This window comes from Phytophthora sojae, assembly GCF_000149755.1.
Source record: "Phytophthora sojae unplaced genomic scaffold PHYSOscaffold_3, whole genome shotgun sequence".
NCBI lineage: Eukaryota > Oomycota > Peronosporomycetes > Peronosporales > Peronosporaceae > Phytophthora > Phytophthora sojae.
The window spans coordinates 5,702,689-5,716,774 of record NW_009258117.1 but is presented as its reverse complement, the minus strand read 5'-3'; the positions used below and the strand labels follow the sequence as shown (position 1 = coordinate 5,716,774).

The following is a 14,086-nucleotide window of genomic DNA, read 5'->3' as shown; positions in this document are numbered from 1 at the left end:
TCTGGTTTAGCTACTGCCATGACTAAGAAGAAGCAACCCGCGCGCTAGGCAAAGAAAGCGGCGTCGACAGGGAAGCGAGGAAGGTATAAGAAGATGCAAGGAGGGGCAAAGGCGACGGGATCCAAGACGCAGTCGTCAGGCTCAGAAGAGAAGCCGACACCACCTAGATCCGATCAAGAACGAATGATAAAGGTCGTCGCTGCTGCTGTAAACAAGGAGGTGTCGGTACGAGTGGCAGCGAATGCGTTTGGAGTTGAGAAGAGTAGCGTTCATAGGCACGTGAAGAAGCACATCCCGATGAATGCGAAGCCAGGTCCCGATCCAGTTCTTACCGAAGGAGAAGCCCAAGGTATAATCGATGATGTTAAAGCTCGCACTAAACGTGGTCAATGTTTTACGTCTGTCGAGCTTGGCAAGTTTGTTCGTCAAGTAGTCGAAAACAGTCTCTACACTAGAAGTATTCCTGCTATGTTTCCATCGTCTAACTGGGTGAAGAGCTTCATCAGAAAGCACACAGACGTTTTTACACGACGCAAAGCACAAAGCTTAGCAGCTTGTAGAGCAGAAGCTTCGACGGAAGAGAACGTCGATCGACACTTCAATAGCCTGAAGGAGGCGATTGCAGGGGAACTTCAATCCTTCTCTCATCTGGAATCTGGACGAAACGGGAATGAGTGGACAAGAATCTGGCAGAAAGCTAACGGTGTTGGCAACAAAAGAAGAGCGAGCGAATGTTTGGCGGTCGGAAAGTCGTGCCAACGTTTAGCGCATTAGTATGCGCTAACGCCGACGGAGGATTCGTGCCGCCTTTCATTTTTTCTGGGAAGCACGTGACGGAGAAATATACGATCGGTGAAATACAGAACACGAAGTATGTTGCAAGCACTAGTTCTTTTCTGGTTACGTCACTGTTTGTACAGTTCTTTGAGTGGTTTGTCAGCCACATTCCTCCGGAGAGACCTGTTTTGCTGATAATGGACGGCTATAAAGCCCACTTTTCAGTGCGGACCCTGACATGTGTACGGCGAAATGGTATCCATCTCTATCCTCTCCCCGCGCACACTTCACATTTTCTACAGCCATTTGATATCAGTGTTTTTCGGCCTTTTATGACGCCCTTAATGGCCAGATTGATGCCTATCAGCAGCGCACGGGGTGATGGTTGATGAAACGAATATTGTCGGCGTGTCTGCACCTGTGTTCCGTGAAGTGCTAACCCGTGCGCGCATCGCCGATGGGTTTGAGAAGGCTGGTATATATCCTCTGGGTCGCAGCAAAATGATGGCGGGATTATTGGAAAGGTACCAGCTACGGAGACACCAAACACCATCCTTCTCAAACCCACCGTTATGATTAGCAACAGAACCGCAAGGAAAATTGAGCGTTCAGGCGACGATGTTGATCGAGTGCGCGTGGCCTCTATGAATCATTGGCTAGTGGAGGAATGAACTATTCCGAAGCGGTGGGAGTGTGACCCTGAAGATGAATATGTGAATGGAGCCTGCCTGATGACTAGCGGCGAGATATTTAGTATTAGCCAGAGAATAGCAGCTGAGCGAGAGGCCAAGAAACGGTATAAACAGCTCAAAGCTCAAGCTAGAGTCGCGAAGGCAAAGGAACGAGGGCAGAAGAAGGTAGAGAAGATGGTTGCGGATGCTTTAAAAGAGCGTGATAGAAGAGAAGCGCATCGCGGATGCCCAAGCAAAAGAAGAGAAGCGACTTGCTGTAGCACAAGCAAACCAAAGTTGATCGCTGCGGAGATGAAAAGGCGTCTGGCTGCAGAAGCGAACGAGGAGAATCGGCTTGCTGCAGCTCAAGAGAAAGAGAAAACGAAACGTGCTACCGCCGAAGCAAAGGAAGCGAAGCTGCTTGCAGCAGCTCAGGTGAAGGAGCTAAAAAGTCGTACCGCCGCCGAGACGAAGGAGAAGAAACGACGTATCGCCGCAGCAGCGAAGAAGGACAAGATGTTGAACAAGAAGCAGCTATCCGAAGCCAAGCGTGAGCAACCAAGTGAGAGTGTCATGTTGAAGCTCACATCTGGTGATTCCCATACAAATACCCTGTATCAGATTACGCTCTGACGCTGTCCCATAATAGTGGCGACCTGAAAACCATGTATTTCACTGTTCAACTGCTAGTGATAGCCGATAGTCTTTCGACATCTAACTGCATCAACAAACTAAATTTTCCTTCTTCATGGTCATGCCTTTCGTTCGTCGGGATTTATAGTGTAAGGGTGTTTCGAGGTCGCTCAAAAAGTGTCCCATAATCGTGATGATACGGATACGCCCTCAACGGTACCACAAAAGCAAATGAGGCTTAGGTGGACCGATATCAAAAAGCGGTACTCAGCGTAATCAGTATCTATCATGTTTCTATACAAATACTAACTCATATGCATCCATAATATGCATCCTACAAATCACCGAAGATGTCATGACCCATAAGCCACATGGGAAAGGTTCCGTAATTTTGTAAATGGACGTCTAGAGCACCGTTTTAGAAGGAAATATAAATGGGTTGTAAACTACTTCTCTGGGTCACCTAAGAAACAGCATCTCGGTTTTCAGGGCATAACTCGATGGAAAACTTCATGTTGAGGATGGGCGTTAGTGCAAAATAAAGCTGAGCTTTTGCTCGTTCTCGTACTGCTATCGGTTGCTTCTGAACAGCAAAAATAGAGAGAATATAGCTCTGTTTCTATTCGCTAATTTGGGTACGATTCGTTATTTTGCGTAAATTCTTTAACATTTAGCGATATTACATTACAAAAATATGAGCATGAAGCCTAGACGTTGCTTTTTCCGATTGTATCACTGGCTTTTGTGTAGACGTTGTGGAGGTGTTGTTATAACCAGCTAGAATTTGAGGTTTTTCAGATGATTTCGGTATGGTTTGCTCACCACGAATACTTTTGACCAATCAAAGAAGAAAACCCGTGATTATGTCTAATTACATATGATGTGTGGTCCACATCAAACTGAGGTTTTAAAGGAGAGTGTTGTTTCTTAGGTGGCCCAGAGAAGTATACTTTATCGAGGATACTTCCAAAACGTTCAATACCGCCGCCATCCACCCTTCGTGCTTGTTGTGCCACGTATGCGTACCGAGTCATTCATTTCCTTGCCTACCCAGCTTTTGATTGGAGTCGTCGCAAACAGGATGGCATTTACGCCGTCACGTCGAAATCGGATGATAAGAAGGCGCAAGCGCTAGCTACGGCTGTGTGCTGCAGCCGACGCTAGTGTCTAGAACGAGTGTTTGAGCAAGCTCGTTTACTAGCAAAGCCACGACCACGCACGAAGTAGAGTCGTATTTAAGGCGCCAAAACACAATCAAAAAGCCGTCCCTCGTCAGAAAAATAAAAGGATTGACGAATCGATTTCGTGACACCACCTCCAATAATTCCCCTACTCATCATGGCCAGTCAAAAACGTTGGGGCAGTTGGGCAACGTTGTAAGGCCGCGACGAAGACTCCGCCGCCGGACCACGATGACCAAAGGATATGGCAAGTCGTCTTGTCTTTCCTATCGTTCCATAAAAATATCTTGTCTAAACGTGTCCGTTTCGGATCTTCTAGGACTAACAGTTCCCGCCGAGAAACTACGAGGGGTCGCCTTAGGTTCGGGGACCTAACGTAGGTACAACTGAGGATAGAAACCCCCTGGGACCCGTCGACGGTAAGATCCACTGCCGGACTATGGTGTGGACCACAACTTCAAATCCAGGACATAGGCATCCGTGACGTGCGATGAGGCGACCATCACTCACGGTACCAAAGTCCGTCAAGATGACGACTCGTAACCGTCAGCGCAGCCAATTATCGCGAGCCTTGGTCGTCGGTTCCAAGTCGTTGTTGACCTACAGCGTGATCTCGGGAACCATTCCGATATCACACTACGCTCAGATCGTTCAGCACTGGAAAATCGCCGACAGCAAGGGTCAGATGAAGATTGTTAAGAAAGTTGTTTCATAGATTCTTAAAGTAGCCTACTGCTAACGAACTTCGTAACATGCTTGACAAGAAAGAACGCAGCAGCAAGTATTTCGGAATGACCCTCCTCCAATACAAAGCTACTTCCGCGTAAAAGTTCTTCAATGTACTTCCTTGATTTTTTTCCTCTCGTAGTCAATCAGAAGCTACAGCAGCATTTCGATTTGTCGGTCCCGGTGCTTGCTTGTTCCCTCCCTCTTTCAGCTTTTGTTGTTCTTGTTGCAGCAGCTGCAGTTTTTCCTTGTGATACTGCTTTTCTGATCCAAGTGTCTCGCACTGTAGTTGCAGCTCTTTTTCCTTGGCAATATGATTGACCACGCTTTCCTCTGGTTTCTCGGGAACAACCTCTATCTACTGCGCGAATAGGGCTTCGAGTTCAAAATCGACTGTCGCCATCTAACGCATCACAGTGGGGAAGGGGTTACAAAAACGATAGCAAACCGAATAACACCTCACACATTAGTAAGCATGCAACACTTGCATGATAAGTTAGATCATAATCCCGAGCACACACCTTTGTCCCATTCGATGCGACCTCCTTCACGACCTCAGCGCGTTCGCTCCTTTGTAGTACACGTAGCTTGCAGACGTAATCTCACAACTGACACCGATAGTTCCGCTCTCAAGAAGCGAAAAGCATTCTGAACTCGGTGTCGTTGCATTTCACCAGCTCATTCTTTACATCAAAAAGACGAAGAAGCGCCCAGAAAGACCTTCAAGGTCGACCGCAAAAGAGTCTCGACGGCTTCTAAGGGCTGTACACATCGGGATATCCAGCTCTTAGCAACTTCCAGAAGACCTACAGCTGCCGATAAAGGCACGGTGTGTTCGTGGGATGCTCCGCTACACACCAACGATGGCGCACACGAAGTGGAAGACGGTGCCGAGCACATGATTACCCGCATTTGCCAGGGCTAGATGGACGGAAACATGGATGGTCGATGTTTTTAGTGATGAAAAGAAATTCAATCTGGATGGATCAGATGGGTTTCAATACTATTGGTACGGCCTTTGCAACGAGGAGAAGCTTCCCTCAACGCGACACTCGGGTGGAGGGTCCGTCATCACATGGGGTGCATTTTTGTCACAAGGTAAGGCAAAGCTGGCTATTCGTTCGGGTAACCAAAACAGTGTCAAGGGTATAGGCGTATCTACTACCGTTCGTCGAAGAGTAGGACACCCATGTGTGTTTCTTCTTAGCACGATAACAGCTCGATCTCGATCCATGTGTCCAACTACTTCAAGACCTCGATCGACGACCAACCATTTGCTGTTCTGCCGTGGTCTGCGCTGTCTCTAGCCTTGAATCCATTGACAATGTATGGGTAGCACGCCTGGTCTACACTAGCGGCAAGCAGTATCAGACCTCGGAGGAGCTCACACACGCGGTGCCGAAGACATAGGACAAGATCTACCAGGCGTATCTCGTCACGCTAAGTGCTTCAATGCCGGACAGGTGTGCCATGGTTCGCCAAGACGCTGGTAAACCGACGCCATACAAGGCATGCTTAACCCCAACAAATTTTATCTTTAAAATAAGGACAGAAGCAAATCCGGCGGCCTCGATTTTGGGGCGATTTTGTCCTAAACTGGCACGTAGGACTTTCGTAATCAGATGCAAGGCCAGTAGCAAATCTTAGGTTAAGCCAGGAGCTTCGTCTTCATCTAAAGGGTACCTTTTAGAAACAATGCCGAATGGCCAGGTTAAGCTGGCCATTTGGACCTTCGTAGAACTAATGAGTCCTTCATAGAAGTGGATCAGGCCAATGTGCTCGAAAGCATCTGTGGCAAGTGCATATTTTTGCCACACTCGTCCAATCGGAGACTCCTGCAGCACCGCAGCCAGGTCACCATGCTCAGTGGGCATGTACTAGTATGTGCTAGAGGTATAACATGGTACTAAAACGCTCTCATTCGCCGAGATGCATGCACCTTTGGCAGCCATTCACTCAGTTTACGTTCAGCTTTTGTTTGTACCAGGTTTTACTGACCTCGGTACTACCTTTTATGAGACCTTACATAGGAGCAAAAGTCTTTCAAATCGGAGGAGAAAGGCACAATACGTGTAAAAATGAAGTCAAGCGGGTTGCCTCAAATTTGGTCCTTATTTTTATCCTTAAACAAAATCTTGTTGGGTTTAAAAACGACCGATAAGTACGTAAACGACGCAATACACGCCATCGCCCTTATACTTTTGAAGACACCCGCGAAGTGTTATTTTTGACAGCTCGGCCAGTTCTTCGCCGATTTCAAAATGCATACCACCATTCGTTTGGCGTCGTGAGCTTGATTGACTACTTTACAGTACATTTTGATAAATCCATCGGTTAAAAACTCAAAAACTGCCCGTTCGTATGTATAGTGCCAGCACTTTATGTCGAGCACCGAGGGAAGGTTAATTTTTCGAGTATGCGTACAGATATAGTGTGGTGATCACTGCATGTACTGTACTCCCTTCAGGGTTGCGTAGATTTACGTGAATACAACGCCTACAATCTCTCTGGATATAAGGCCTAGGTCTTGGACAGTGACCAAATAGAACGCTCACGAGGCATTAATTAGAACGCCTACGTACGACAGGAGAAGTATGCGAGTGAGAAATGTGGTCCACGCCACAAACCTTAAGAAAAAAACTGTTCATTCCTTCTTTCGTTACTGGCAGGCAGGCATGAGTCTCGCCTCGTGCCCTTTAGAGGAAGGGCTCGCGTTCGACACGGGGCCGGAGAGCGTCTACGCCGTGCAGGACTATGCGCTCGCCACGGGCAAGTCGGTGCGCGTGGAGCGCGCGAGCGGCGCGGACCGGCGCATCGTGTGCTCGTCCGAGCAGCCGTGCGCCTTCTTCGTGCAGATCTACAGGCAGCGCATGTCCGACAAGAAGACGTACGGCAAGTGGTACATCGCGTCGCTGGAGCTGGAGCACTCGGAGACTTGCGACGCAGTGCGCCGCTTCACCACGCGGCAGATCGCGGGGCTGCCGGCCTTCGTGGAGACCGTGCAGTCTAACCCCAAGGCCTCCATCGAGGCCCTCCTGGCGACGGTGCTGGAGCGCTATGGCATCTCGCTGGAGAAGCAGATCCGCCTAGTGTACCGAGCCAGAGACCTGGTGCGCAACGGCAAAGCTGCCGTCAGAAGCGCCATTCTGCCCAGTCAGGACGCGCCGCTGCCGCCGAGGCAGTACGTGCAACGCCGCATCAAGTCCGCGCAGGAGCCCAAGAAGGTGAAGAACCCGGAGAGGATGGCGTGGACGCAGACGCTGGTGGAGTCGCTGCTGATCGAGAGGGTGGTCAAGCACGGGAGGGAGTTCGTCGAGTCCGGGGAGCCGTCGCAGCACCGACAGCTGTGGGATGTGATTCGCAGGGACTTCAATACGATGCACCAACTGTCCGTCACCGTGACGCAACTGCGAGCCAAGTTCCGGTACTTGCACGAACAGTATATCAAAGTTCGCGCTGACGAGGAGGAGGCTGAGAGAGACGCGGAGAAGCTGGTCGTGTACCCGCGCTGTTGGGACATGCTGGCCGAGTACTTTGGAGATGATATCCCTCATAGCAGTCCAAGCTTCGAGGTTGAGGAGAAAGAAGAGGGTGGCGTGGCGGAGGCGACGGACTCCCAGGTAGTGAGTGCTTCAACTAGCACGGGGGACATTGTGGCCGCTCAGTCGGCTTCTGTTCCCTTCGTCCAGTCGGTCCCTCTGCACTCCGTCGCTTTCCAGTCGGTACCTATGCAAACTGCGTACCAGGCGCTTCCATTGCAGTCGGTCACCCAGTCGACACCTGTCTACTCTGCGTCTACGCAGGTAGCAGTATCCCAATCTCAAGCTTCTGTTGTCAGACAGGAGCCCTCACCTGAGGTAGCTGCCAAAAGGAGAAGGCTGGTTCCTCCAGAAGCTACGGTTGTTCAGCAGGACCCACACAGTACTGTATCGCACTACGCAATCGCTTCCAACGCGCCCCCTACTGACGTCGTGGAAAAGCTCGAGAAGATTCAGAATACGCAAAACGAGATGTCCAAATCTATGGACGGCATGAAACAGGTTGTGGAGCAATCGAACGAGGCCATTCGCAGTCTGCAGCAAGCACTGAACCAGTCGAACCAAGTTAATGCGGCGCTGCTGGACTTCCTGAGGCGTCAACCGCCTCCTGCGTCGTAGGTTTAATCGTAGGAAATGCATCCGATTCACAATACATGTACGCCTTATCATTACAAATGAGAGTAAAACAAGTTTTACTTCCGAACATCAAGCTTCCTTGGTGCTGGTCTCATTGGGCTGGGGCTTGTACTGCAAGCTGCCCGCGGTGATCTTAGGGATTCGCATTCTCCAGATTTTGCAGGACATCGATCTGGCTCACGAGCATAAGCGCAGGACGGAATGTCCTGTATTTTCCAAATCGAAACATCCCGGCGTCAAATCCTACACAAAATCTAGTATTATTGGCACAAGCTTGGCAAAGTCAATCTTTAGTGCTTTTGCAGGACAACATGTCCTGCAAGATTTGCTGTATTGCGGATGCCGCACCCGCAATGCAGCAAACTTCCGAGCTAATGCGCCAAGCAGAATATAACACACACGTGGTGTCCGTTAGCGTAGCGTGCCCACCAGGAAGATACAGTATTCATGGCTCGCTCTGTAGACCGAGGAGCATTTTAGTCGTACCAGTTAAAGAAATCTAAGCTCAGCCATACATTTCATACATTCTCAACACTTTTTTTAACTAAGTCAGCAGCAACGCCGAGTCGAACCAGTACGTATATGAACGCTGAAAGATGTACAAACAATAGCTCTCCATTACCCATTGCTAATCGCAACATTTAATTGCGGGGGCACACGCTGTGTCGACGCTTGCCATGACTGTTGTATGTGTAGTGTCCCTGGATAGCGAAGAGCAATTGCAGCACCTTCCCTTAGGGTCTGACCCGCTGAAGCCGCCCACGTTTGAGCCTCCGCCGAACGGCCATACCAGAGCTGCCGTACCAGCTAGTTGTCGTGATCGTGATCGTCCTCAACGAAGTCGCCCACGACGCTACCGTAGCGAGCCCTCAGTCTTGATGGTTGCTGGTCTGCGCGCGTCATCTCCTGCCCGTCGAGATCCAGGCCAGCATGCCACCCGAGACCGAATCACCTGTACTCGAAGCCCTCGGCCACTTTGTTTCCTGATACGAGTAGGACGGAGTCATCGGCGTAATGTCCTGTAAAATCCGTTCAAGAATCATTTATGAATCCACAGGATTGAAGGAGGGGGGCATCACGCGGCGCTAGCTAACAGTCGACGAGCGTAACCTAGAAGAAACTTTTGAGTCGAAAGCAGGCACATTGAAGTGCGGAAGTTGGTAGCCCTGACCAGCATCGAAGAGCGCATGTGTACGTAGCATCAGTCAGATTACAGGTTAGCGCCACACCGAAAGATGCCTCTGTTAGCGGGGTTAGCTAGTTTGCTCGCTCTCAAATTACTGGACCATCATATTGGTTGTTGACGTTTGCTCGTTTTCAGAGCATGAGGGCCACCATGGAAACGATCCATGATTTACTGTATGAGCGCGGACATCCTCCCCGAGATGGCTAACCTCTACTTTGACGATTGATTATTCAACGGGATGCTTTTGTCGGGGTGCAAGTCTACTGGCATTGGTGCTACAGCTTGCTACGTTGTACTCGAGCGCAGAAACTGCAGTCTACGTTAGCACAGCAAGGCTCACCTTTTCTGCCAAGGTCGCGGAGTGCTTTTGGGACGGCAAACTTGAATGGACGGACACCTATCTACCACTCACACCAAACTTCGTTGATAGCCCTTCCTCGCAACAAGTCCTTCAGCAACAAGCCCGTAGGAGATGGCACAGAGCCGGCGTCGCTCACGAACGAACGCTCCTGCATGTGTTCGGGAACTGCCCACGCAAAGGGCTCTTGCAGCATCTCGGGAAGTTGCGCGTAACGGCGAAGTCCGAAAACTCGACTCAGCACGAATACGAGTAATATTGCAGCTCATGTCGCCGAGTCTATCATGCTACCCAGCTTCGCTCACATTGTCCGGCACGCTTTACTGTGGACGACTTATACTGATCACGCTCTGGACGCTGGGCGGAACAACTATCGGAGCCCAACACTATGGGAGCTGTGACGACATCCGGATCGCTCTACCCATTTCAGACCTCGCGGCTCATCATACCCATTACAGACCTCGCTTTCGCGGGCTCCGCTTTTTCCCGCGACGAGCTCAGCTTGAAGTCGCCGGACTGGACGACGATGCCCCACGCCCGACATTTTCTGCGATTGGCACACTTGTTGGTCAGCGATTGAGTCAAGCCGCTGGTGCTTCAAGCCGCTGGTGCTTTCTTCGATTCCATGGTTCTCTAACGGGTAGAGTTTCTGCCGTTTGCTTGTGTGTAGAGTTATTTGCCTGTGTGTAGAGCTGGAAAACGGCGGCCGTTTCCGAGGAGTCGCTCGGGCAGGTCTGCATAGTCCCCCGCAGGGCTCTTCCTCTTTCGTGAGTTCGGTTGCTCCTGGTTGTCACTTGTGCTCTCGCGCTGGCGAAACGATCGGTCTCATTGCCGCTTTTGCGCTGGACTCCTCACACGCCTCCAGCAACGCACGTCACCTCGATCCTCCCTGCTGCGTACGTAGGCCAAGGCTTGGCCGCTTCGACGATGAACCACGGGTACGCGCACAACCATGCGGGGTTCCCGTTGCGCTCGGACTTCTTCCGCAGCCTCCCCCTGGCCAAGTTCAAGAACGACAAGCTCTACCGGTTAGCCAAGGCTAACGCGCTCGCGTGCTTGAATCAGTCGTTCAACGACCAGTGGAGGTATGTTCCACCCGAGAAGGACGGCACGCAGATCCGCAAGGACACGAGCAACATGGCCGTCTCGTACCGGCTTGTGCGTGCAGCCACGGTGCTGCGCTGCCAGGAGCACGAGGTCAACCAGGTGATCGCCAACACCCACTCCGAGAGCTGGCGCGAGTTCATGCGCAAGTGCTTCGGCAAGTACTACATCGACACCCTCATCCTCCACAACGTCGCCAAGCCCAACGATGACAACACCAGCTCGACAACCACCACCAGCTCCAGTGATGCAGCCAAACGCGCTGCTCGCTCCAACAGTCAGCCGGAAGGAAGTGGCAGCGGAGAAAACGCAGACGTGACTCTGGATAAAGACGTCCCAGGTGAAAGCGAGGGAAGACGCGGAAGCGTCTGGGACAAAGGAGCCAACCACGGCACCGAGTCGTATCACGGCACCGAGTCGTATCAACACCAACGCCGGAACTCAGAGGCCAGCTCGGTGGATACGCCATCAGGCAAATTGGCGTCGGAGTGCAGCAGCTCCAACACTGAAGAGCGACTGAAGGAAGAGGCTGCCGCTGCAGCGGATGGCCTAGGTGAACAAGCTGAAGAACTGCTGACTGTAAAGTGGGCGGCTTTCGAGACGGGCGTCTCGGGGAAGCGTGACGTCTGCCTCGTGGACTACCTCTCGTTGGCTTACATCCCCAACTCGGAGCCTCGCCAGCGTGTCCATGTTTGGTGCTTTACGTCTGCAGACGGTGATCGCGTCGGCTGCATGGAGCTCAAGGACACTCACCACGTGACGCGCACGAAGCTCACGAAGCTGGGTGTCTTCTGGCGCAAAGTCTCCGAGGACGAGACGGAAGTGATCGTCTGCGGCAGCTTCCCATCCAAGCACGCGCCGATGGTCAGCGCTATTTTGTTGGGCTGTCTCAATCGGCTGCAGGGCATTGTGGAGGATCTGCGCATGAGTAGCCAGCTCTACATCCAGCGAGCAACGTGGGTCAAGAACAACGAGCGCACCACGTGCAACCTCTGCACGCGAAACTTCCATGCGTTGCGACGCAAGCACCACTGCCGTCGATGCGGTGAGGTTGTGTGCTCGGACTGTTCTACGGTCGAAACGATCGACCTGCCAGCTATCGGCTACTCCAAACTGAGGCTGTGCAAAGTCTGCTCCATCCGAGCTCGCACCACTCCACTCAGGCAGGTTGCCAAAACCAACGTGTTCGACCACCTCGTGCGCGCACGCAGCCTCAGCAACGTTGGGTCGTCAGGGGCGACTTCGTCTTTCACTCGCTCGTCGTACACGGAGAACAACCAATTGAGTCACCACGAGGACAGCTACAGTCACAGCACCACCTCGGACATGGCCCCATCGTTTACTACCGCTCACGGGGACGGACGCTCGAATTCGACGTACGCTGTGAATTGCAACACCACCAACAACAATAACAGCAACCACGATGGTCCGATGACTTCGCGTGATTCCTTCAACGAGTACACCATCTCCACACACAGCCCTGAAGCAAGCGATGCCCCAGTGGATATCAACGACGTCACAGCCGTGGTGCACCCCATGAGTGCGCTTTTGGGCTCCCCTACGGAAGAATACGACGACTTCATCGACGAGCGTTGTCTGAAGACGCAACTGTGCGCCATGGAGCAGAAGAAGCGCTCGACCGGCAGCAACAGCAACATGTTTGACCTTCTGTGCGAGTTGGCGTGCCAGACACTCAACTGCCCCGTTGCTTCGGTCTCGATCGTGGACGACAAGGACAACTTTATCCGCTCCGCCGTCGGACTCGAAGGGAACTCCACGCTGGACGGTGAACTGTCCGTCTTCATCGAAAAGATCATGGGCTCGACCCCGACCATCGTGCTGGACGCCAGCGTCGACAAGCAGGCGCTCAAGTTTTTCTCGCTGCGATCGCTGCCTGCTATCCGCTTCTTCGCCGGCTGCCCGATCTACTCGCGTACTGGGAAGAAACTCGGGTACGTCTGTGTGGCCGACTTCTCCAAGCGCGACACGCTTGGAGCTAGTTGCGCGTTCACGATGGAGAGACTCGCCACCCTTGCAGTCACCACGATGGAGCGCAACATCACGATCAAAAACAACAACAACGCCAATAATAACAACAGCAACGACGTCGAGGTGGCCGACTTCACAAAGCGAGTGCCACCGCCGAATCCCATGCACCCAGCAATGCTTTTTGATCGACCTGGCTCCGCGGCTAAAAGTCACAGCAGTGGCAAAGGCTCGAGTGCTCACTCAGAGGCACTGGTCGGGCGCGTGTACGAGATTGTGGAAGACGAGATGCCGCCAGTGACAACGCCGTCAACTGTGAACTTGAATCCCGCGGCGAATGCAACGCGGTCTGGCTCGGGTGAACGAAGTGCGGGCTACTACGAAGCGCAAGAACGGATGCGTAAGCTGCTGCTCAAGTCGTACCACACGCAGCAGCAACTAGCGACTGGCGGAACGCAGTAGGCAACTTGATCGTTCAGTGTAGCATTACATTCTGAGTGCCCTAGGGAGATCACAGTACTTTCGTTTGGTAGTTTGCTTTAGGTATTGTAACAAAGCGTTTTCGCACATGTGACTCGTGTTGTGTTTGTTCTACTTGTACGCATTTCGACTATGACGCATCGCCGACGCCGACCTAACAATAATGAGTCCTGTGCGATAGCTTACTCGTCCGTGACGCAGCCCTCCGAGGCAGACTTCACGTTCTTGATGAACTTGTACAGAGTGCCGCGAGTGGCCTTCAGAGGAGGAGCGACCCACTGCTTCTTGCGCTCCGCCAGCTCCTCAGCAGTCACGTCCACCAGGTCGATGCGGTTCTTCTCCGCGTCCACCGTGATCTTGTCGCCGTTCTTCACCAGAGCGATGGGGCCACCAACCTGCGCCTCGGGCGTGATGTGGCCGATGATGAAGCCGTGCGAACCGCCAGAGAAGCGGCCGTCAGTGAGCATGGCAACGTCCTTGCCGAGGCCAGCGCCCATGATCGCAGACGTCGGGGCAACTGAAACGAACAGCAAAAACACATCACGTCAGAAACACGGCAACACACGCGTCAAGATCGAGAGCGGATAGCAGAAAACTTACGCATCTCCGGCATGCCGGGGCCACCCTTGGGGCCTTCGTAGCGGATGATGACAACGCTTCCCTTCGTGATCTCGTTGTTCTCCACAGCCGCAAGCATGTCTTCTTCGCAGTCGTACACCTTCGCCGTACCCGTAAACGTCAACCCTTCCTTGCCAGTAATCTTGGCCACAGAGCCCTCCGGAGCCAGGTCGCCACGAAGAATGCGCAAG

General features: G+C 52.2%; 5 protein-coding genes across 5 annotated transcripts in view; 4 read left to right on the top strand and 1 right to left on the bottom strand.

Annotated features, from left to right (window-relative positions):
• Nucleotides 1–171: 171 nt before the first annotated feature.
• PHYSODRAFT_407691 (hypothetical protein) lies at nucleotides 172–426 on the top strand (the record flags this gene model as incomplete). Its single annotated transcript, XM_009525519.1, has 1 exon — nucleotides 172–426. A coding segment is annotated over one exon (255 nt), but the record flags the coding sequence as incomplete, so codon positions are not given.
• A 1,082-nt stretch (nucleotides 427–1,508) lies between these two features.
• PHYSODRAFT_298976 (hypothetical protein) lies at nucleotides 1,509–2,081 on the top strand (the record flags this gene model as incomplete). Its single annotated transcript, XM_009525518.1, has 1 exon — nucleotides 1,509–2,081. One exon carries the CDS (start codon nucleotides 1,509–1,511, stop codon nucleotides 2,079–2,081), a length of 573 nt encoding a protein of 190 aa, XP_009523813.1.
• A 4,582-nt stretch (nucleotides 2,082–6,663) lies between these two features.
• Nucleotides 6,664–8,145, top strand: PHYSODRAFT_329126 (hypothetical protein; the record flags this gene model as incomplete). Its single annotated transcript, XM_009525517.1, has 1 exon — nucleotides 6,664–8,145. The coding sequence occupies one exon, from the start codon at nucleotides 6,664–6,666 to the stop codon at nucleotides 8,143–8,145; it is 1,482 nt and encodes a 493-aa protein (XP_009523812.1).
• Nucleotides 8,146–10,634: 2,489 nt separating this feature from the next.
• PHYSODRAFT_492901 (hypothetical protein) lies at nucleotides 10,635–13,259 on the top strand (the record flags this gene model as incomplete). Its single annotated transcript, XM_009525516.1, has 2 exons — nucleotides 10,635–12,148; nucleotides 12,227–13,259. The coding sequence occupies 2 exons, from the start codon at nucleotides 10,635–10,637 to the stop codon at nucleotides 13,257–13,259; spliced, it is 2,547 nt and encodes an 848-aa protein (XP_009523811.1).
• Nucleotides 13,260–13,459: 200 nt separating this feature from the next.
• The window catches only part of PHYSODRAFT_557322 (hypothetical protein), a gene marked incomplete at its 3' end in the record, with an annotated part of 7,011 nt that continues 6,384 nt past the window's right edge, over nucleotides 13,460–14,086 (bottom strand). Inside the window, exon 2 of the mRNA XM_009525515.1 lies at nucleotides 13,460–13,794. Within this exon, the coding sequence (XP_009523810.1) occupies nucleotides 13,460–13,794 (335 nt within the window). The remainder of the gene's footprint in view (nucleotides 13,795–14,086) is intronic.